The following is a 25,186-nucleotide window of genomic DNA, read 5'->3' as shown; positions in this document are numbered from 1 at the left end:
GTACATATGACATTCGACATATAATTAACTCAACAATTAAATTGCAAAAGTTTAAGCAGGGCAAAGATTATAAAGTATAAATTAAAGATAGCTAAAGGAGACAGATATAGGTGTATATGTATATATACATACACACATGCATATATATATATACATATATAGTACACATGTGAATTGACAAATAAAAACAGACAATGCAACCGCATGACATTTTGAGAGCTATGTGATCTATTACAGATATATGTATATATATTTATATATTGATGGAAAACTCTTTTAATTTTCCTATTTTCGCGTTTATAGTTGTTTTTTTCCATTTCCACTTGGTGTTTTTTCTACTCTTGCGTAACAAACTAATTGCTAAAAAATATATATCCCTTTAATATCTAACCAAAGTCCAGCAGCCCGTGGCATCGTCGCGCCTAAAGTAACGCGGTCGATTGTCCCTGAAGACGGTGACAGCTGGAAATTGATTTTCCTGTATGAACCGTATGGTCGCTCGCACCTGGGGCGCAAAGTGCGGCGGCTCCACGTCTGGGCTGGAGGACAAATGCTGCAGCAGAAATTCATCTGTTTGCGATAGCCACAGATCGGCGCCGCGCAGCGGATCATAATTGAATGGACCAATGCGCAGCATGCCAAGCGTCGAATCATAGATGTCCAGCACCTGGCGGCAGGTAGAGATTAATAAATTAATATAATTATTCATGAAAGTTGTCTGTCATCAATTGATGGCAATCGTTCCTGTTGCCCTACCGTTTGTGAGCCCATAAAGATGCGTGCATCGCGCAGCTGTCGATCGGGTCCTCGATCCGGAAAGGATGCTGGAAAGATTTCGCCAGTCTTAATATTGACGCCAACGCCATAAATAATCGGGCAATTGATCTCGCCACGTAGCATTGTATTCAGCTCGCCCACGCAGGCCTGCGTCAAGTCAATTTCAAGATGATGCTTGTGGAATGATTCTAAAGACGAAGGAGACGGGCAGAGAGGAGAGAAGTTGAGTTGGCAATACTTGTGACTGAAGTGCTAATTACTCACGCATAATGCTATAGAAGACATCCTCGCCATAGCCCTGCGAGTCCCGATAGCCGCCAATTAGCTGCAATTCGATGCGTCCCTCGGGATAGCCAAGTGCCAGCTCCTGGACACGTGATACCATGGTGCAGACAGCTTCATCCACGCCGCTGCCATCGAAATGCGCCAAGGCAACAGCACCAGAGCCTGGCGGGAGAGTGGTAGAGAAAGCGAGGGTAGTTTAGTTAGTTATACATTTCAATTTCAGCTGCGACTCACCTGAATGCCGCACAACAACAATAATACAGGTGGTGGCATCATCGGCCCCAATGATGTTAATATTCTTGTCATGGGGCGCCGCTGCGGCCATCTCCCGCTGGCCCACATAGAGCAGGCCCACCGGGCCAACGGACTTGGCCTGTATGGAGTGCAGCTGCTGGGCATAATCTCTGTAGACGGGATGCTGCAGGAACAGGCTGTTCGTGTCCATGGGGCAGTCATCCTGCAGCACACCATTCAGCACTAGCACCATTGCTCTTGCTATCCAACGTCTCTGCTCCGCTCTAGTCTCAGTTATTAACGCCTCCGAAGAGCTTCAATTTCAATTACGCCGAGTTCTCTTGGCCCCTTAAGACGAGTAGCAGTAGCCAGCTGTAAGAGAAGAGCATGGAATTGGCCATTATTTGACTTGCAACACAATCTTCTTCCTCTTCCATGCAGATTTTATTTTCATTTTTTCCTGCGCTCTTCGCTCTCTGTGCCACAGACAACAAGAAGCATAAAAATCAATTTACGATGCGAGCTCGCCACGAAGATGGCAGCCAAAAGATTTGCATGCTTGATAATAATTTTTGAAGGCAGTGAAAATCCACTGGCAGGAATTTTTAGCCAAGGTTGGGTGTCGTTTGAATACCCTAACAAATGTTAATGGGGCATATGAATTATAAATAAATGTGGAGTGGATTGTGGATGTGTGAGCAAGTTGGGATATATTCTTGAAACCTCTTCTAAAGCATAAAAGTTTGCATATGCATATCAGATAAAAGTTTTGAAAATTCCAGTATGTTCATTTTGATAATTTTAAATTATATACCCACAGATATATTTTGAAAATTTCAGAAAAAAATATTAATATATAATATATATAACCTCCATATAGTATGGCAGCTATACTTCGAAATTAGTGTTACGATATATGTTTTAAGTGCTATAAAATAAGCTAGCTGCGCAGCTCTAAATATAGCTAAACAACAACGCGATTATTTAGTAGAGCTTACTTTATATATTTATACACAATTCGATTATATCCATCTTTTTTATCAACTCTCAGTAGCTGCGTTACAAGCTGCCTACAAAAATGATCATACTCTCTCGCTCTCGCTCTCTCACTCTCCCCAGCTCCTACCTCTTCTATCTCCCTAAGCACATACAATAAATGTAAAAATATGGGTAGCCGTATGCAAGCTGCAGGGCGTTTTCTTTGCCTCACGGAGAGCTGCCAATTCGTTCTCAATGCACTACCTACACCTGGTCCCCACACTCCACACACTCCCCTCTGGCCCCCTCCCAGGAGTCAGGCTCGTAAATTTTCGGCTGGCCCTTGCAATGCTAAATAAAAATGTCATAGCTGTTGCCGCAGGCGATATTATATATTAAGCTCGTTTATTCAGTTTCTCTCGCTGATATACAACATATATATTCTTTATAAACGAAATTGGTTCCGTTTGTCTGTCCAGAGTGTGGAAGCGAGAGAGGGGAGCGGCTGCCTGTGGTGGCTTGTAAATCTAATAATGAAAAGAAACAACAACAATTTTTGAGGCCACACTTTGGGTCAACAATTAGTTCGAGTCGCACACACACATGAAGAAAGCCGTTGCATGTGGCACAGCTCTCGGCTGGCGTCAATTGATGCCAACACCAAAAGTCACAAATGTCACACAAAAGTTAATAACAATTAAGTGACTCTACTGAGCTGAGCAACCACAATAACAACAACAACAGTAACAACAGCAATGAGACCAATGAGAGCAACAACAAATTAACGATCCGATTGACGTTCTATAATTTAATTAAAATGTCATTTACAAACACTTGGCAAATAGACGTAGATGTGGAGGGGAAGAGAGAGGGGAAGGTGTGAATGAGAGAGGAACAGAGAGAGAGGGAGGCGGAGGCGGAGAGAGTGATAGGGTGAGAGTGAGATTGAGATGGAGAGAGAGAGAGAGAGAGAGAGAGAGAGAGAGAGAGAGAGGGAGAGAGTGAGACAGATAGAGAGAGTTAGAAAGATAGAGAGAGAGAGTGAGATACATAGAGAGAAAGGAATAGATCTTGCAAACACACAACGTTTCAAGTCTCTCGCTTCAACACCGATACGAAGGGATGAACGGAGAGACAAAGAGAAGGTCGGATAGAGAGTCGGACGTAGTGACAGACAGACGCCTGGACGGACTGCATACGGATGATAAATCCACTAAAAATGAGTATGAGATGGAATACCCAGACAATGAGACAGATTATGTAGAAGTCCTAGACCTTAAGAGAACTATAGAACAGAAGAAACTAATAATAATAGTAATAATAATTATAAATATTCATAAACACAAGCTTTTAACCATATAAACATAAACATAAACATAAACTTAACTATGCGTGTATATAGTCTGTATAGCTGTCTCTCTATATGTCTCTCTGTCCGTCTGCCCAACTACAGAAGATCAGCTAAGTATTCATTTCGTATTTATATTTAAGTAAAACGAAGCTAGCTGAGAGTGTTCTCATTGGTCACTTGAGGCTCGGCTGCAACGACCTCTACCTGGCGCCGAGCTCAAAATTTGAGAGCAACTTAGTGATTGAGTAAGAGTCGCCCTATATAAAGGGCAGCAGCTGTAGCATTTCTTCAGTCGCCTAGGCCTGGTGGGGGTCAGTCGTGCGGTGCAGTAAAGGCAAGTGACGTGTGGTCAGGAAATTTCTGGAGGAAAGGAGGAAGACATACTTGAAGGTAAAACGTAGGGGAAAGACTTGGAGGAAAACACCCTGTGCCCGCTTAACAATTGTGCCCAAGCGCAAGTTGCAATACAAATAAGAAGTCAAATAGTTGGCAATTGACTCGGCTCGACTCGACTCGACACGGACTCAAGATTCGGACTTGGACTCGCGCTCGGACTCGAACGCGTCAACAGCGAATCGCGCACTTTGCGTAATTGAGTTACATATGTTTATTTATTTTACCTACACAGTCAACCAGACGTTGACTAGTTTCAATTAAGCAAATAATATGAGATGAGCTAAAGTTCAAGTGCAAACAGAGAAAAAGCTGAGAGACTGAAAAACAAGCCAAGGCATCATCGTCTCTGATTCATATTTGAGCTGCATTTACAAACAATTGTAGAAAACTAATTCCACGAGCCGCAGAGCAAACAACAATAACTGGACCGAGGGGCCCCAGAAATCGGCCAACAATAACAACACTATTAAAAGTAGCCAATGGAAAACAAAATAAAACAAAAATGCCCAAAGCCAACAGAAATGAAGAATGTTGCAGCTGAGCGTGGGCGACTGCATCATACTCGCTCGAGGAGGGGCATAAAAGGGAGCAGATCAACAGTGAATCAGCTGCAGAATTCTATGATTCCAGCTTTAGATAATATAAGACTTAGATAATATTTATATAGCTAGTAATATGTAGTTATAGAATTTCTCATTTAAGATCGATGATAAGGGAATGTCAATAATCTTAAAATTTTAGGGTAGAACTTGAACTATGAATGATAGAGTCTTCTTTCCAAGAGGACAGACTTTATCTTCATTTCTTCTATAACTTAGATCAATAGTAACTTCTTCTACAATTTCTAGCTGATTCTAGCTTTAAAACTTTACATCAAGCTGTAACCAAAATAACATCCACTGCATATACAACTAATACACTCCTCTCGATTGTTAGGCAAGCATCTCAGCCCAGCAACAAAAATTCAAGTGAGCCAAGCAAAAGGCAGTGTCTCGACTTTTTGGGGGCATGTTGCAGCGTTGCAGCCTGTTGCACGTTCCTTGCCTTGGCTCTGCCTGTTGCATTATGCATTGTTGTTGCCTGTTCCTCTGTTGTTGCTGCTGTTGTTGTTGTTGTAGCCTGGAAGCAATTTAGCCGCGATCATGCATGAATCTTGATTAGATATTCAACGAGAAATAATTTGAAAATGATGACAGTTCGCGATAGGCGAGCGAAAGAAAAGGAAGGACGGCTTGAGATCAGTCGAGAGCGGAGCCTTAGACACATATACACTATATACTCTATATAGCTGGAGGGAGATTTTTAATAACTCACTGAGACAGTGGGTGGAGCATGCCTTGCCTCATGACAATTGAAGCTGAAGCTTTACAGCAATTCATACTCCTCTAAATTCATAATATACGTTTATGGAATACCCCTACTGTTAACACAATTGCAGCTGGAACTACTACTAATATAAATGCAGACTAAACCTTGAGACTATATATCCTCTAAGTACAAGAAAATAAGGAATATCCCCATTCAATTCACAATAACTCCCATGTTGTCATTAGCTAAAAATCTCTACTTTGGAATACCCCTAATCACGCTCTACATACAATTCCATAATATACAAGTACCTATAGCTATAGGTAAACTTTAAAATATACCCGCTAATCCAGCACGGACTCAGCCTACTTTCATGACAATTGCAGTTGGATAAGCCATCAAATACTTAAGGCCAAAATCAGCTGGGCTATTGGCCAAAAACGGTTTCCACTGGACGGGCGGTCGTTTGGCTCATTCGCTTCGATCGCTTGGCAGTCAATTCGTGCCACAAGCTTTCAACTCAACAGATTCCACTCATTTGATATCGCTAGGTGGCCAGAGAGTCGCTAACCAAATGAGAGATGCGCCCAATTGCGACTCGACATCACGGCCAAGCAGCCCAAAGCGTTATTAAATGAAATTCACGAAAAACTTTTGCTTGCGGCATAGAATACATTTTCAAGTAAAGCAGCAGCAGGTTGAATAGTTCATAAAATATATACGAATATTATCCGATTTCAGTTAATTAACATATCAGCCCTATATATTTTAATTTTGGATCATTCAATTACTTTCCATATATCTTCTACCCTTGTCTTCCATTAACTATATTTCCAGCTCCCCATGCCTAACAATGTTCCTCCTCCTCCAAGTTCAGCTCGGAATCACAGTCAAGTGACTGCGATGCCTGTCAACGCTTTGGCTCAGTGCTAAGCAAAAATAAATCAAGTGAAGAGCCGAACTCAGCCACACAGACAACAGACAGACAAACAGACAGACAGACAGACAATGGCCCACATTGAGTTGAGTTCTGAGAAGCTAAAGTAAAATGGGAGATACCAAGAGGAGTATCTAAGCCGAAATTCAACTGAAGCTGAATGCACAAATGATCGATGGCAGCCAATGGACAACGTGCTGCAGTTACAACAACAACAAACAAACAGTAACAACAACAAACAACAACAACAACAATAGCAATATGAAAAGATCATAAGCATCAGAAACGTTTCAATTCATTACGCGTGCGACGAGTCTATTACCACGGCTGCGGACCTGGGGACCTGGGGATCTGGTCTGATTGACTGGTCGGTGCAGTTCGTCCGTCCATCAGTCCGTCACTCGCTCGAGATTGGCCCGTTCGACTTTATAACAATCACAAATTATGGGTTTGCGAGCCGCGCATCGCTGAGAAAATGATCTTGTAGATTTAACACTGATAGCCACAGTGGACAGTACAGTGAATCAATGCGGCAGATTGGACTGTAATATACCCTATAACTAGCCTCAATTTCAATTAACTATAGATTAATTAAATTAAACAGTAATTATAATGGAGAAACATACAGCTGGGCCAGTTGAATACCCTGTAATTAAACAGTTTCTTAGTATAACCAATGCACTTTTATTTTCTCTGTATGATATTATCATATTAGTATTAAATGGTGATTGTTCAAATTCAGCTTTTATTTTAAATTGTGTGGGGTCTTCTATAAAAAGGAAATATTCCTATGATACAACTGCTGTAGAGGAAATTATAAGGTGAATTGGCTAGCTATATCTCTTATAGTTCATGAGCTATATTGGAAAAATGCAAAGGCTAAAATCTATATTTATAGATTTTCTGTAAGAAAAACATATAAACGAAATATAATATAATATTATTTTTTAAAATACTAATACTAATACCATAGGCTTTTTACCAGAACCTAAAGAGCTCTTAAAAATAAAAATAAAAAAACAACTCTTTTATAGCAGAAACTGATCAGGCGAACCCCCTATATAAACTCTGATGAGTTCAAACATTCAAACAATCAGCTAAAGTATACGCCCAGCTATACCTTTGTTCTATTTACTGGGTATTATAAACTATGGCATTACGCCGCTGCTGCCGCTGCCGTTGCCTCTGCCGCCAGACTAGACCTGACTCGAGGACCAATCGGAACAGGTTCCATTTAGTTGGCATCAGCATTCTTGGCCGCCACTTGGCCGCATGATTGATTGCCGCTTTGACGAGTCGCTGCCACAGCCGCAGTGCCACTCTGCCACTCTGCCAGGCTGCCACGCTGCCACTCTGTAACCTGCCACAACTGGATAACTCCAGCAACTGCCAACTGGCTATTCGAATGAATGGCTCATCTTTGTGGCACTCGTTGCTGCTTGTGCTAAAGTAATTTACACCAGAGCCGGACATACAATGCGGCTGCCGTTGGCCAAGCGTCATGTTCTACACCCAAACTGCCGCTGATCTGACTGCCTCAGCTGCCGTTGTCCCTCTGCTACTCCAACTCCAGCTACAACTACAACTACAACTACAACTTCAGCTCCAACTGCTCTCTCCCATCTGTCCATTGTCCCCATTGTCCAGCTGAACATGCGCGCTGCACATTTCAAATTCTTTATGGGCCCTTACACGACAATTGTCAACAAGCGCGAACAAATTTTCGACCAACCGACCGACCGACCAAACGAACGAACGAACGAACGAGCGACCGGTTCTCTGCTTTTGGGGCCTGAGCTCCCTCCTCCCGGCTCCTGCTGCTCCATTCAGCTGATCTTCAGCGGAAATTTCGCCATGCGGTGTCGGTGGGCGGTTTGGTTTGCCTCGAAAATGAAGAAATTGAAGACAAAAACAAGCAACAACAACAGCAATAACAACAAAAGCGGCGCACATGTAATACCCTGTACTAAGAATCGCAGGCACAAAGCCAGCAAAACAGCAGAGCTCAACGAGGGTTGTACAATGAGTATAGGTGCTCATACCAAGAAGGGAAGAAGCAGGGAAGAAGCAGTACTTTTTGATTTGGTTTAACTACTTTTGAGTACTCTGGGATATTTATTTATTATTTTGGTACTTTATGGAAAGAAATGTTTTATAACTCATATATAATATTTTAAACAAATATATATAATAATTTCATATATCATATCTTAATACTATATTATAATACTAATAGATACATAATAATGTATATGAAAATACTTTCTGTAGAGTCATCCATAAGAATTATAATAATAATAATATATATTATTTTAAATTTATTTAAATTGCAATTAGTACGATTAGACTAAATTTTAATTAAGTACTGAATTCAGTAAATTCAGAAGGATATCTTGATTATATTTAAAGATAGTTAGGAATATGGAACACATACATATAAAGATACAATAGAAACCTCCCTAGCAGATTGGGAAAGCTTAAAAGGGAACACAGAGAGTAAGAGAGAAAGAGAGCAGTGCAAATACAGCCAGAGAGACAGATAATAAGAGATAAGGAGTGAAGGAGAGAGAGAGAGTAAGAAAAGAGAAAGAGAGAGATTGACAGAGAGCGAGAACGAAAGAAAACAGCGACAAAAGTTGAGGCAGCTTCCGGGTTCGTGATTTTCGTTTTGTCCTCTGCCGATGTCAGTTGTTGCTGTTATTGTTGTTGTTGTCAGTTGCTGCTGCTGTTGTCAGTTGCAGCAGTTGTCGTTGTCATTGTTTTGTACACATTTCATGGCCATAAAAAAAATTTGTGAACTACTTGGTTAAATTTTTTGGGGGAAATTGTGGAAAAACATTTTCAAACATTTCGAAACCCCAAAGGAAACTCCTTACAAAGCCTAACTCTTTTTCTTTTTTTTGTAGTTGTTGCATTGTTATTGTTTTGTTTTTGGCTCGAGCAACTGACAATTTAATTTGACCAGAGGACCGGAGGATCGAACGCTCGCCTATCTATAGAAGGAGTATTAAACGTGACTGCCAATTGACTTCCATTCAATTTTGCTAAGGCACGCAAATACCGTGAGGCTCCGGCTGCATTTCTACCTGGCTACCTGGAAAACAAAACAAAACAAACGAAAGTTTCGATTTCGTGTTGAACTCCATAAAATTTGTTATTGCAAAACTAGAAATTGCAATTGACGACATTTGTGGCCAACTTCTCTTCAGTTGGCCCAAGCATCGGCTGAGCATCGCGAAACAATTAAAACTGGTTTCAAGACTCGTTGACGGCTTATTGAATGAGCTCTAATTAGAATTGAATTTCGTGCAATTTGTGGCAGAGGGCGGTGGCATTAGCTAATGCTCACCCGCAGCTCGATGAGGCCAATTGAAAGATCTTCAATTACGGCCACAGCCCGTCCGCCCGATGATTAATGATGTGCGGTACGTGAAATATTCATTATACATTCTCTCTCTCTTCTTCTCTTTCTCTCTCTCATCAATCTGAGCAAAATTAATGCGAAACGAGCGATCCAATAATCGTCGCTGGTTACTTAATTAGAACAGCGACGATCGATTTATATATTATTTATATATATACACATATATCTGTATATATGTCTAAATTGATGTAAATATCTAGAAATTAGTTAAAGATGTACGATTAGCAATTCAGATGATCTATTCATTCCTTAATTATTATACATTAGAGCAAGCTTTATTTTATAATGTTTCCAGATATAATCGAAGTCCATTGAAAATGGAATATTATGAAACAAAATACCTATAGTTATGTACATTTATCATATATGTATAATATTAGGTATACCATTTAGAAATATATCATATCGATTGAATTTCTAAAGCATTCATAAATATCTGTTAGTTGGCTATAATTATAGGAATTATAACTATCAATTAGGAACTGCAAGCCATTATGACTTTTTTACTGCTATTTTTCTCATAAAGTTTTCACAGACTTTGTCTGGAATTTGATACCGGATATTTGTTGTTTAAATTTGCTGATGTGATTGTAGTCTGGATATTATTATCATTAATGAGAGGTGTCTATTACTAGACCTACACTACACATTTGATATGAATTGAAGATTGTTTAGTCTATAGTTGGATCATTTGTTTATATGCTGTCTAGTCGTTCAATATAAACATTCGTAACTTGCCTTCTTTCTGGAATTTTCTTTCAGAATCTGATAGAAAGCCTTTAGTATCTTGTTATGAGAAACGCTTTGATATACTTATACATAGTATAGTATGTACTGGCTAACTGCTTTGTTTTCAGTATACATATACAATTCCGTTTCTACTAAAAAAGATCATCTTGACATTACAGATGATATTACAAGCATTTAAAACACCATTTTCGGGCATTCACAAGAGTTTTTCGTTTTCTCTGGCGCTAAATAAGGAAATTCGCTTTTACAAGCGCAAATTTCAGAGTTACACAAAAAACAAAAAACAAAACACACACCAATACTAAGAAAGGAGACAAAATAAAAAGGTTTTGCATATAGAAAAACAACGCGCTAAGTACACATAGTACATATCTTTCCATAAACAACAACGATCGCACAAGGTTTGGGTTGTTGTTGTTGTTGTTTGGTTGCTAAGTTTATGGCTGCTTATGCAAATGCAAATGCTGACTTTACTATATGTGTCAGTGTATGTATGTGTGTGTGTGAGTGTGTTGTTTGTGTGTGTGTATGTAGAGTGTGCGTAAAAACGTTTTGCGCCTTTTGTTCACAATGGTGCGACGTTCGTTGTATGCTGTGGTTGTTGTAGGTTGTTCATTGCTGTTGTTGTTGTTGTTGTTGTTGTTGTTGCTGTTGTTGCTGCGGCTGCCTGCTGCCGATTCCAAAAGCGCTCGCTGCCGTCATGTCCAGTAATTAGCATAGCACAGAGTCGCATTTGTCTTTGCTGCTTGTTGTTGTTGTTGTTGTTGTTGTTGCTGCAGTTGCGACTTGACAACTGCGGCGCTTTGTTTGTCTGCCATCTGCTGGCCCCTGTCGAACAGCACCCCACAACCCCCAACCACCACACACTCCAAATACACATCGCGTGGGCTGTTGGTCTCATCAAATATTGTCACACGCTGCATTTGGCATTTGGAAGCTAAACGTCTACTGCAACTGGTTGCGTCCCAAGACTTGAGCAACCTATAGCAGCTATTATTGGAACTATTCAACGACCATAAATTTAACTGAAATTTTCAGCATAGTTAGTGTGTGATATTCGAAAGTGAATTAGATAAATATAGCATATTATAATTCATGAATGCAAATATTATAATGAATTATGTTTGGGTAGATCTTATGTGAACACTCTGGAAATATAACAAAACTGTTGCATAATAGCTAGAATATCACTTGATAGAAAACAAAGTTTACTAGAGGGATTTGTTTATAGCCTATATTATCTTAATAAGGAACCCTTTCAAGATAATGAATTCTATTCCAATTTCGCATAATATATTGTTATGAGCATATAAAACATTTCAGCCACAAGGAACACATGGTAATTGTAAAAGGTAAAAGTTAAGCTGGGCTATTCCATATAAGCAAACAACAGAAAGAAACATTTTAAAATAATATAACAAAGTATAAAAGAGTTCTTAGCTCAAATGAAATCATCAAGAGATCATCGGCTCAGCTCCACTTTCAATAAACTCCACAGACAATCCAAAAGTCTTTTTTCAAGGCAGCCTTAAACCTTAAACCTTTCACGCCCATACAAATTTCCTTTCGCTCCAAAGTTGTAGCAATTTCAGAGCAATTAAATAATTCGGGTAATAATAATAAAAATCAAAACACTTTTCTAATGAGCATAAAGTGGGGCAATAGTTGTTCAGATTTCGCGAGGCGATTTGATGTTGGTTTTCTTTTGCAGTCGGTTTTTTTTCTCGGTTTTTTATTTGTTGTCTGATGCGCCGCCAGCAAATGAAAATGCGCCATGTTAAACGTGGGCTCATTTTTGTTTTTATGGCCAAGACAACAAACACACACACATACACATACACACACACACGAAACAACATGCACAGCAGTTCGACTGGCATTTACAACATGCCTACAACGTGGTAATGGCAGCCCCACAGCCTACAACTCAGCCTCTTCCAACAGTGTCCGCCTCCTCTCCACCCTCAGCCGGCTACAGAGCCTCTACCTCTGCCCCTATCTGAGCTGCAGCCTCGGCCTCCTGCGCCTCCTCAGCCTCCTCCTCAGATGCTCAGCCTCCAACACAACCTCATCTGTGTAGTGTGTGGCGTCTTGGAATACCAAATTTTATAGCGGTACACTGTAAAATATTTTACCACAGCCGCAGCGTCGTCGAGGAGGAGTCAGTATTTTTTCTCCTCTCTTTTTTTGTTTTTTTTTTTTTTGGATTACGCTACGTGCGGGGGCGTCTGTGGTTTGTGTTTTTGTTGCTGTTGTTGTTTTTATAGCCGCCCAAGTTTTCACTCTATGGCGACCGCCTCACAGCAACAGCCATATTCATTGCAATGCATGCGGCACTATAATTTATAACAACAACTGAATAACACTGCCTAAAGGCGCACCACGAAAATGCCCAATGCCAACCTCAAACAGCGAATCGCTATTTGCAAAATGCGAACTGCCAACTGCCAACTGCCAAATGCTGAGAGCAGCGAGCTGCGAGCCGAGAGCTGAGAGCTAAAAGCTAAGATCTGCGCACTGCATTCAGCATCTCCAAAGTCGTACGCGCTGCTGCGTTCCATCCTTTGTGGATAAAATTGCAGGGCATTGTTTGAATTTTCCCTCTTTTCTTATTCCTTTTTCTATGAGTTTTTGTATACTCTAATCGAAAATGGGGAAGGACAATAAGAATATGAAGAGAGAACGAGTAAGAGAGAAAGGGAGAGAAAGCGTAAAAAGGAAGCTAACGAGAGAGAGAGAGATAGAGGGTGAGATAGAGATAGAAATAGCTAGACAGATTATGAAAGATAGACAGGGATGGAGATAGTGAGCGAGAGCAAATAAAGGAGACAGAGAACTGTATCCCTCTGGTTCCTCTTTACATCAATTTCTCTTTCTCTCTCTCACAGAGGCTCTTAGAGCCACAGAGCATCAAAAAGTTAAGTCACATTGGAAGGACAGAGACGTGAAATAATAACAGAATAATTAACTAATTAAAATGAGAATCACATAGACCAATTTATTAAAAGTAATATTATCTATAAGACCTTCAGATGAGATTTTTTTTCTTAAAATAAATAAAATAGAAACTTGACTGTTTGTTTGAACAGCTCTTTTGAAGAGTATAAGAATTTCGTTGAATTCGCACAGAAACGTAACGCTTTTGTTAGTTTTCATTCATCTCCCCTTGCCTAACTGCAGTGGTGCTCACCTGTCCCCGCCACCGCCCCTACCCACTGTGCAGAGAGTCGAGTGGCAGGCACGCCTCTATCTGCAATGTGCGATCTATTGCGACGGTCGCTTTCCTTTGAGCGGTACAGAGCCAATCTGTGGAGGGGGAGGGGAAAAGAGGGGAACGGATAGCAGCAGTAGGAGTACGAATAGAAGACTTGAAGCTAGAGCTAGAGCTGGAGCTCTGCTTAAACGGAGAGATTGATAGCAGTTGACGTCTGTGGCTTTGGATTTGGGTGCATTCACTGACAAAAGTCTGTGAATAGTGAATAGTGAATACATTTATGATATGCCAGGTGAATTATGGCGAACGTAAGGCTGCTCCATTTGATCTGAATAGGTCGCATCGCAAACAGAGAGAGAGAAGGAGAAAGAGAGTGTATGTGGGAGGGAGAGGGCAACAGGTTTAGCTATAGCTCAACTCTCCTCCTGCGCTCTCTTGATTTATAGGAAGCGATTGTGCGTTTTGCAAATTACGACAACGATGTCGGCAACTCTTGAGTGTGTGTGTACGTGCGTGTGAGTGTGTGTGTGTGTGTACTCGTTATTATTAATAATAACTGAGTGCAACATCATCATCATCATCTGCAGCAGGATGAAGGTGCATGCCATGTCTTCGCTTGATTGAATCTTTTATGTGTCTGCGGATTTAGAAGCAAAGCGTTGACCAGAGCATTGAAATTAAATATTTATTAAATTGTCGACAGCAGCAGCACGAGCAGAAGGAGCAGCAGCAGCAGCAGGAGCAGCAGCAGCAAGAGCACACAATGGCATATAAATCAGCTTAAAAACTATTCAATGAATATTCCAATCAATGGCCAACCAACAACACTTTGTCTGCGCCTCCAACACAAGGCGAGCAGGAGGCGAGCAGGAGGCAGGACTAAGCTGATGAGCTTTTACACAACAGAAACTGACCTCTGATACATATGCAGGAAATTAAATTTCATTTGAGCTGCCATTTTTGAATAAATATATATAAGATTTATCTACTTAAAATGGACTATGCACAATAATAAAAAAAAAGTAATATTTATATATATATAATATAGAAATATTTATTATAATTAACACGTACTTGATCTAAGGGCATACAAAATTCAATGAAATTATGAAAATCAAATGAAAGGAATAAAATTGAAGCTGCACTTGTCGAGTTTTAATTGAAGCCATCAAGAAACAAATTGCTGTCTGGCTCAGCATAAAATTTTATGCTTGAGCCCAAATTAAATGGCTCCACTTTTCTCAAAAATCTACACACATACATATATACACACATATATTCAACATATACGCCAGGACAACTGATGAGTGGAAGCTGCTGCTCGTCCACCTTTTGCTACTGTCTTGCGGGCAGGTCAGTCAATGGCCTCGGGTTACATTTGAGCAATTTCGACTAGGAGGCAGATTTTGCTTTTGAAAAGTACAAATTGAGGTGCAGAGGCAAGACTCAAGTGGGTGAGTGTGCGTGTGTATCCGGGTGTGGGTGTGGGTGTCTGGATTGCAAGTTAGTTTAATTAATTCAACATCGAAGACTGTAAACATGGCCCGACAACAAACTGCAGCTTGACAGTTTACCTGAAAGAGGTGTATATGCTAGGCACTTGTCGTCAGTCAGTTGAATAGACATAACAACCTCTCTCCATCTCTCTCTCTCACTTTGTATCCACCTCACTCTGAACACATAAACAAAGCACAGAAAACCAAAGAACTTTGACTTCTTTGACCCGCCGGAGACTAGAGATGCTTCAATTAGCACTTTGGACACAGATATTAGTAGCAAAGAAGACAGAAAGGCAACAAGAAAAGCAGGCAAAAAAAAAAAAAAAAAAAAAAGGCAAAAAAATCAACACATAGAAAGGTAAACACAGTTACTCACACAGATTTAATAGCATCTTCATCTCTGGCGGCACATAAAACACTGAAAAGCTTAAACCCTACGCGCTGAGGGCAGCTGCACCATAAAACATCTTTGAAATACATATAAATGTAGACTAAAGTAAAAACTAATTACGAACAAGTCATAAAAATAAAACACAAATCCCAAACAACCAAAGTGCGAGTCAAATGGTGTTGCTCAGCTTCACTTAATGGAGTTTTACTGTACAAAATTATGTGACATATAAGATGTACATATATCTATATAGATAGAGACAGAAAGATATATATATCTCTATCTGTAGGTATATAGCATATAGAGGGATATTTGAATATATGATAGCATAGCAGATATATCTCCATATGAATATACTTTTTTGGAAATGACTCTTCAATTTTATATAGACCTATTTGTCAAGGTCTGTATCTGCCAATATCAGCCAGTATATATTATTCAAAAGTTTCATATTAACAGCTATCATATTATCTATGCATCTATATCTAACCTATATATATACATCAATGAATCATCGAAAAATCTAATGAGCAGGTATATACAGACAATATATAAATTGTATATGAGCTATATAGTAAGCACCCATATATAATTTTGAAAAAAAAAGAGGCACTTTCTTGACTGATAATCAAATATATATTTCTATATATTATTTATTATATAAAATTTATCAATTTTCGTTTGATTCATATATATGAATCAACAAAATTTATAAATTAAAGCCTCTACAATAAATAACAATACTGATAAACCTTAATATATTGTATATAAATAATATTATTTACATGTATTATAAATAATTTTTGATGATTTTAAGAAATAAATAGTACAATACAAGTACAGTAATACTATAATTTTGTTAGTAAGGAAATTGGCAAATGAATTTAAAAAAACATTCAAGAAAAAATAAAATAAAATATGAAATGGAACTGAAAAGAAGAATAAGAACGAAGATCTTGAATATGCATAAGAAAAGTAATTAATGTAATATGAATAATATGCATAATATACAGTGGAATGTGGCTATGACTAGGCAAATGTTTCAAAAGACTACTGAAAAGTGAGATTTTATTTTCATTTATAATAACAACCTAATCAAGCTGATCTTTTCGAAGTTTTCCATAGATCGACTACAATTGACTATATATATAAAGGCAATATATATATAATAAATATTAGTATTGAAAACATTAAATTCTATGGTTATAGTCTATGATCTACTTAGACAATCTATTGATCTTTTCAAGTGCTTCAACGATAAATAATATAAATCTTTTTCTTACAATCTTACACCAAATTCAAGTGCAACATATTTCATATTTAGTTATTTAAAGCATGATTTCTTTATACAACTATATTTTATGAACTGCAAATGTATTTTTAGTACAATTTACAATTTATCGTTAATTTATATACAGAATAGCTTCCCATATAAATCTTTTGAAAATAACACACTTTAATGCCAAAATCTACTGTCACATATTTCATATATGGTTTATCTTGTAGCATTATAATTTTATTTTATGATCTGTTGAACTATCAGTTTTTATGATTTAAAGGATTTTCGTAGTTAGATAGACAGACTGTGTCTTATGCGCTTGTATTATTTTTAGACTAACTAATATTGATCATAGTTAGGGTTAGCCAACTCTGCCTGATTGATCGTCGCTGTTACCGATGCGATGCGGCGATGCGGCGATCGTCGATCGATTGCGAGTGGATCGGTCAGTGAAATAAATTGTTGCTACACGTATAAGACATCGTGTACGACAAGTTAAGACAACGATCAATGCGCCTCCGAGCTTCGAGAAAGCCAAAAGGAGCATCGGCCACAGAGCATCATGCGGTGCCATGCCACATCGCAGGAAGAGAGGCAGATGCAGCATGGCATGGGCAAGGAATGGAATGGTGCATGGGGCATGGGTACGATAGAAGGCAAACTCTGGTATCTTCTCTCTCACTTTGCGTGTGTGTGTGCGTGGACATTATTGCGCAGTGTCTATATCATTAATTAATTTAATCACTTCTACATGATTTCGCTGTACGCTGCCAGCGGCTTTTGTGGCAAGCATTATTAATATTGAAAACTGATTCTCTAAGGGGCATTGGGAAAGCCCCAAACGCGTAATCTAAACAAATATTCAATATGAAAAATATATATATGTATGCAGCATCCCGTTCCAAAATAAAAAAAATGTATAAAAACAAAAACCTAATCAATGCCGCAAGCAGATTTATGAATATACAACGTATGTTCGCTTATCAGTGGCGAGAGCGAAGACTGATTCAAAAAGCAAAGACTTTTAAAATAAATTTTTTATGATCGTTTTTTTTTTTTTTGGTTCGTATAGCGATAAGAAATCGAACGAAAACTGAGCAACTGAATTCAAAATCAGATCCGAATATGCGTTTCGAGCTCACTTTCAATTTTTCTAAAGGAAGAAGCTGGCTTATCTCTCAAATGGGAAACCAAAATAGATGGCGCATATTTTTGTATTATGCTCAACACTTACGTTCGTTTCCAGTTCTCAGTTATGGGCACTTTTGATCATAGATAAGATTTATTGAGCTGCATCTGTTTACTGTTTTTTTTGTTTTTATATGGTATTCTTTAAAATTCACACAGCTAATGCACTTTTGTGCATGAGCCGACGGCTATTTAATTTTCTCACTGTGCGACGCACTCGGATATTTGTGGAGGGAATTGCGAATTTTTTCAGCCGAAGGCAACAACAAACTTCAACGGCGACAAGAACAACAATAATAACAACAACTACAGTAGTAGTAGAATAACTCAACTCTTGCTGTAATCCGCGTGTCGCGCTCAACGTTCATGGGCTCCAAAAACCGGACTGAATCGCTGCGTCTTGAGGCTGTGACTGAAGCTCAAAACTAAGTCGAATTGGCGTCGGCGTCGTAGTCGTTGCTGCTGCTGCTGCTGCTACTATTGCTACCTCCCAACCAACTGGTCAGACAGAGAGCGCATGCTTGCTGTCGCCGGCAACAACACAAAGTAACTCATGCAGCCACAGCTGCGCTCTCCTACGCTCAAACGCGCTCTCTTGGTCCGTGACTTAAGCACACGCGCTCAATTGCTCACGCGCTTACACACTCTTCTGCTCTCTCGTTCGGGCTTATGCTTTAGCATGCGCCTGTTGCTATCGCACACTAATGCACAAGCCTTTGCCGGCGAGCTTCGAAAATGTAAAGAAACAGTTAAATGTAAAGCGAATTGAAATTTGTAAATGTAAATAAAGAGAGCGCGTGGTGCTGCCACTTAACAAGTTGATAAATAATTTATTTAATTTTTAAAATCATTTTACAAATGCAAGCTATCCAAGTAACAAAATTTAACTTTTAGAAATATATGAAAAATTCTCTAAACCTAAGTCCAACATTTTCAGCTATCTGGCAACCTCGCCAGCTGAGTGTAAAGCCAGCATAAAGGAAGCCTGGCGCTTAGAGCTTGTCTCTTCGGACTGCATGGACATGCATGTGCGACAGAGATGGCTGATGCAGCAACACGTGCTCTTATCAGTTGAGTGAACTAAGCGCAAATTGAGTGGAAATCTGAACAGACAACTGATAGCGAACGACTTCGGCTCGTTGGAGTCATTTTGTGTTCGTTGAGTTTGAGCTGAGTACGCCTTGGCTTATTATTTTTTTATTTTATACACTTCGTGTGTTGTTTTTGCTTAATTTTATTAGATGCTGGTGCAGTGCAGTTGTGCTTGCTGTCGTTGCTGTTGTTATTGTTACTGTTGTTGTCTGCGGTCATTCGTCCAGCTGGGGGTTGCATTTGGCCAGCAGCCACGTTGGCCACTCACAGAGCTCTAATTGGTCAGCAGCAAACATTTTATGTGCCAGACAACGGGCCACTTAAAACCAACACGAAAGCCCCTATTCGAGAATTATGTGAGAAGGCAGCAGAAATGTGTAGAGCAAAGGCAGGGGGGTTCATAATTTATCAATCGACTTTATATGATATTGAAATGGACTAAAATGTTGGAGTACTGTGTGAGAGCGGCAAAGGGTTGAATTATTTGTATTACAAATCTCGCTATAAATAAACAATTTATGTACAATAAAAAACTTCTTTGGTCTCTAAATATGAATATTAATAGCTTGAAATAATAAGACCCTTATTCAATTTTGAAATAGATTCATACTATATCATTGAGCCACTACACTCTAAAACTCATCAAGCTATAGAGTTTATAGCTTATAAGAACTCGACAAAAGTGCAATAAATTAAGCCTTAGAATAATCGAGCAAGTACATAGAATAATCAAATGATATATGAAACACCACACTGAATATTAACTAAGGAACTAGTTCATTTTGCAAGTCATAAGATTTGGTCAAATTACCTTAATTAAATCTTAACGGAGCTCTTGACGTAACATTCAACGAAACTGACTCGATTAGAAAAACTTATTGGGAATTGCAAGCGATTTAAAAGCAATTTGCATGGCCTGTCATTTGAAGTTACGTAAAGCTTTAATTGATATATTGATATATCTGTAGAGAAAAAAATAAAACCATACTTTTCTGCTATATAATTTGTAAGCAAAGACTTATTAAAATATGTTTGCATCTATTTAAAATATGTTATATCATAAACTTTGAGTAGAAATTTGGCTTCAAATATATACGTAATTTCCTATATAAAATGTTATCTAAAATTAGTTCTATCTAAATAGTTTTTTCTTCAACTTGGAATAATTCTTCAAATTATATACAAATTCTTTTTGATGGCATATACATATACTTAATACATCTCTCTATACTACTTTCCCTGTTATATTTTATATTCTATCTAAAAACTCATCAGCTATTATCCGACAGCTACTTTAAATTTGAATTGCCCGCCCCAGGAAACTAATCAAAATTTAAGCACTTTGGCAGCCATCTGAACAATTGCCAACTTTATCAGAGATGCTCCAAGAGCGAGAGAGAGGGAGCAGAGCTCCAACTGACCAAAGTCCAAAATGCCCATTACGCACCGCTGTGAGATTGTAATCTAAGATCTCGTTATTGGAGCAGGGATTTAATTAGACAAATGTGCGCAATTTGTAATCCCATTTTTCAGCTGACGACCAACTTGGAGAAAAGTCAAGTGTAAACTTTGGGTGTTGAAAGTGAGAGAGAGAGAGGGAGGGATAGGTGGTCAGATTGATAGAGATGGCGATAAAATTGGTAAGGAAAATGGGAAAATGCGCAAAATATGTGCAAATGTGCAGCATGTGGACAGTGGTCATTATTTTAGTTACGGGGCAGGTACAACTTACGAACTACTATTTGGCAACGAGAGAGGTGTGTGTGTGTGCGGATGTGTGTGTGTGTGTCAGCAGGCGGTCCATGTTCAGCATGTTCAGGCACAAAAGCAACGACACAAAAAATGAGATTTGCTGACCAATGGTCATTAAAGCACATTTACAATGTGTGGCCGGGGACCAGGGCCAGCGTCTGCCTCGGCTGCTGCGCGGCGGTTGCATGCAACCAAATGAGGCAGCCAGCCAGGCAGGAGGCAGCTTGGCAGCAGACACTTTTGGCTTTGGCCAAAGACAAGCGATCAAATCGATGCCGAAATTAATTTATCTGCTCGCTACCTAAATTTGACAAATTGCAAATGTATTTGAAATTGACTGCAGAAACAGAAACATACACAGAGACACATAGAAAGAGGGAGGAGCGAGTGGGAGGGAGAGAGACAATCTTACTATTAATGCAGTCAATTAATCTTATCAAGCTGTGAACTTTTGCGTAGATTTTTTACATTTTACATGCCTTGGCGGAGCGAGGCGAGCGGGCGGGGCGAACTTTACAGCATTTGGTGGCGCAGCATCCACTTGATTGCGCTAATTGGACGCGAATGATGGGGCGCAGCGCGTGATATACATATGTATATATAGCGAAAAAGGGGGGGGGGTAGAGCCAAAGGGGGAACAGAGCAAACGATGATGCGGCTGCTCCATGATGACAAGATTTTCATTCATTCATAAAAAATAATATTTAACTCGTTCAATGAGGCAACAAATAAGAGAAACAAAATACGCTGACCGACCGGAAGTTCTTATTCTTGATTGCCAATTGCTAATTGTTCGAGAATTATAATGAGTGTATGATTGTGTGTGTGCGTGTTTTCCTAGAAATGGGTGTCAAGCTATGACTTTAGAGAAATTAATACAATATCTGTATATATCAAGATTTACTCAACTTGATGAGAATCACATAGAAGAGCAAACATTAGCTAAACGACTAGACGTAGACAAATTGAGCATGAGAGTTAGAGAAAGGGAGTTAGATTGATATGAGTTGGAAATGAGGACTAAGGAAATTTTAGTCTAAGTCTAAAGAGCTTACTTTCTATATAGAAAACGGGTATGTATTAGGATGTTGAGTGGAAAGCCTTCAAATAATAATATATTGATATATTTCACAAAAACAAACTTACAATGTATAAAAATTGTTTAACCGTCTTAATCTTGAATAAAAATCGTATATATTGTGCCAATAGGAATTTTATTATAAAATAACCATGTTTGTATTTTGATAACAGTTAATACACTTTCAAATTTGTCAGATTAAAAATGGGAAATTTGGATAAGTAATGCGCAGTCTACTAAGCGACAAAGGAAGTTCGTTTTGAAGAGTGAGACAGCGAAAAAGAGATACGAATCTTAGAGAGGTAGTCAGAGAAAGGGAATGAACGAAAGTACAAGGAAGAGAGATCTGAGACAAAAGCGGAGACACGAAATCAGAATATAAGAAGAAACGGTCCGTGAAGAGGGCAAGAGACACAAATATAGATAAAAAGAGTAAGAAAGAAAGACAGAGAGAATACTCTCCTCAAATTATGTGTGAGATATGGTAAGAGAAAGGACCAGAGAATTGCCCTGTGGGAGAGCAAAAGTGAGTGACAACATGAGATAGAGTGTTTGCAAGTATTTTAATGTGTGTGCGCAAACGCGTGTTTGTGTGTGTAGTTTATAGCGCTCAAGTCAAGTTCAATAGTGTTAATTGAAGCAAAGGGTTTTCCTCTACAGTGACAAGCCGCAGCATTTCCGTTTTACAGTTGACGCAGCTGCTGCTGTTTGTTGCTGTTGCTGTTGTTGTTGTTGCTGGCACAGTTCGTTCAGTTGAACGCCTCGCCGTTGCAGTTATTGAGCTGGGCTTCGGCTTGGTTCAGAGTTCAAATGCAGGCAAAAATATGTAAATGCAGGGCGCTTGCGTGTCGGGTCTATGGGGGGGTCTGATTTGCTTTTACTTCTTGGTTCTAAAGCGATTACAAAGCAACAACCACAGCAGCAGCAGCAGCAACAACAACAACAGCAACAATAACTGCAACAGCAGCAGCAGCGGCAGCCACATCAATTTTGGGCACTGGGAACGGGTCACGAGGTGGCGCAGTTGAGACTTTGTAGATGGAGGCGGAGCTGAGCTGCAGTCTAAACGCTTGTTAAAGGGCGCGCTCGAAATTGAGGCGCTTATTGCGGCTGCTGCTGCTGCTGCTGCCGCCGCCGCTGCCGTTGCTGCTGTTGCTGCTGTGTGGTTTAGCAAGCAACCGCAAAAACAAATCAACCATGCAGGCAAGAAGACAGCTAGTCAGCCAGTTAGCCAGTCAGCGCGAAAATCCAAATTCGATTTGCAATTTTCGCGAGTTGAGTAAACAATTTTGAATGAAATGCAAGGCCAAAGCCAAGCGGGTGGGGACAGGGGGAAACGCTGAGCCAAGTAGATGGAATGGTTTGGCATGTGTTGATTTGCAATTTCATGGCAGCCACAATTTGCACCTCATCAACTTTGGCCAAGTTGAAGATGATCTTCCCCATCTTTCTCTTGCCTTGCCAAATCGTTCAATCAGTTGAGCCAGAGGTTTTGGGCCAAAAAGGTTGGCACGTGCAACCGGCAGGCAAAAAAAAAATACAAAAAATGTGTCCCAAATAGTCAAGCAACAATTTCTCTATCAAGCAACCAGGAAGTGATAATAACAGCAGCAACAACAACAACAACAGCAATATTGAGTTAAAATTGCTTAGATAAATAATGCATATCTCACGCACTTGAACCTCAGCTTTGAACCTCAAAGAAGATGCTACACAGTCAACTCTATCTACCTCTCTCTCTCTCTCTCTCTCTCCATCTTTGACTAGCTTTGGTCAAGCGTTTTAATGAAGAGGCCCAGATCCCATGGCCAGCACCGTAAGTAGCCCCCAACAATGGACGCTTCAGGCCAATTTAATGCGGCTGCGTGTCTTTTCGACTCTAGCTGGCATTTTTTCTGCTTTTCGATTTGGCGCGATTGCGCGCCGAACGTTCGATTTAATTTAGCGGCAGCAACTGCAGCGAACCCACACAAAAGATTCATTAAGTTTTCCGTTTGGCGTGGGGGCGTGGGGGCGCGGAGGGCTCTTAGATTTTCTCCTATTTACTTTTCCCAAGATCAACTTGCCTGCGGCTCAGAAGATTTGCGCCAAATTGACTGCATGGTCTCGGTCTTGGTCTGGGTCTAGGTTTTGGCCTGGTCTGGTCCGGTCTAAGCTGCAATTGAATGCCTACCTTAAATACGCTTACAAAGGAGATATTACGAGTTCGTGAAGCAATATGTGCATCGTGATAGAAGAGATGATTTCATCTTTATTGGCATCAGCTAAGACTTAAAATGCTTCAGATTGCATATGATTATATGCTTCAATCACAACTAAAAAGTTTCTAGGGTATCCTTAAATTTATACTAACTTCGATTTATATCACTATGCTAAATTTTCCCAATAAAGAAACAAGTTTAGTTATATTTAATCAACAACTCGCCGAAGTCCTTAAATATCAAGGGTATTTAAGCTTCGTTAAGGCGAATATGCTTTTCTCTCTCTCTCTTTCTCACTTCTATTACCGTTGCATTGATGCGGCGCCGATAGACGCTGTAGCTGAACGCGGCGAAATGGATTCATTAAATACAAATTTTAGGTTTTCGGTTTTTGGTTCTTTATATGTGTGCGTGAGTGTGTTATTTTGGTGGCCCACATCGGCAAGACAAAGTCAATGGCTGTGCGCCCTTTTGGTTTAATTAACAACGCATTACAAATTACAATTTCTGCTTAAGCAATAAAATTTTGGTTAATGAGCACAGGCAACGGCACGCAACAGAGGCGAAGACAGCTGCCGCACACCCTCGAAATTTACAATTATAAAATAGCTGTGATCTTTGGGGAAATGACACCACACGCACACATACACGCATATACTCACTCAAAGAATAAATATAGTACATTAATCAAGGGTTAAGCAGTTTATGGCAAATCGAAAACAATGCTACTGCAGGCTTTGTTATTGTTTGGTTTTGAGTGGCGGCATTACTCACCTGTATTTTTGCATATCACACTTATCACTGTTTTATGTTTATATATATTGACATACGCACTTTGCACTCAGTTGTTAGAATTTGTATTTTAAGCTCATAGTTAGTTATATTTACTTGTTTAGCTAATTTTTATTTGTTAGCTGCAATATCACGGTATATAGTCCAGTTCGGCACTGTGTGACCGTAGCGTAATAATTATAAAACAGCTGTTGCTGTCACGCGGACTGTGGTGGTCGGTCGATAAAGCAAAGAATTAATGCTACGTTAACAGACGCACA

The 25,186-nt window shown here is 39.4% G+C and overlaps 1 protein-coding gene across 3 annotated transcripts; it reads right to left on the bottom strand.

Annotated features, from left to right (window-relative positions):
- Window positions 1-210: 210 nt before the first annotated feature.
- LOC6579301 (protein N-terminal asparagine amidohydrolase) lies at window positions 211-25,128 on the bottom strand. Of its 3 annotated transcripts, none has more exons than XM_015163580.3 (5): window positions 24,909-25,128; window positions 1,297-1,668; window positions 1,042-1,224; window positions 757-965; window positions 211-667 (listed from the first exon to the last, which is right to left on the bottom strand). In XM_015163580.3, exons 2-5 carry the CDS (start codon window positions 1,547-1,549, stop codon window positions 380-382), a joined length of 933 nt encoding a protein of 310 aa, XP_015019066.1. In that variant the 5' UTR covers window positions 1,550-1,668; window positions 24,909-25,128; the 3' UTR covers window positions 211-379. The 3 variants fall into 3 exon arrangements, with proteins under 3 accessions (XP_015019066.1, XP_015019067.1, XP_002005197.1); XM_015163581.3 differs by lacking the exon at window positions 24,909-25,128 and adding an exon at window positions 22,002-22,110; XM_002005161.4 differs by lacking the exon at window positions 24,909-25,128 and adding an exon at window positions 18,058-18,421.
- Window positions 25,129-25,186: the final 58 nt, after the last annotated feature.

This window comes from Drosophila mojavensis, unplaced genomic scaffold (genome assembly GCF_018153725.1).
Source record: "Drosophila mojavensis isolate 15081-1352.22 unplaced genomic scaffold, ASM1815372v1 contig_80, whole genome shotgun sequence".
Lineage (NCBI taxonomy): Eukaryota > Metazoa > Arthropoda > Insecta > Diptera > Drosophilidae > Drosophila > Drosophila mojavensis.
This window is presented reverse-complemented; position numbering and strand designations above follow the sequence as displayed.

Coding starts and splice junctions, on each gene's coding strand:
- LOC6579301 (XM_015163580.3), bottom strand. CDS start 1,549: ATGGTGCTAGTGCTGAATGGTGTGCTGCAGGATGACTGCCCCATGGAC. Junction 1,225..1,296: donor TGTTGTTGTGCGGCATTCAG/GTGAGTCGCAGC, acceptor CTCTCCCGCCAG/GCTCTGGTGCTGTTGCCTTG. Junction 668..756: donor TCTTTATGGGCTCACAAACG/GTAGGGCAACAG, acceptor ACCTGCCGCCAG/GTGCTGGACATCTATGATTC.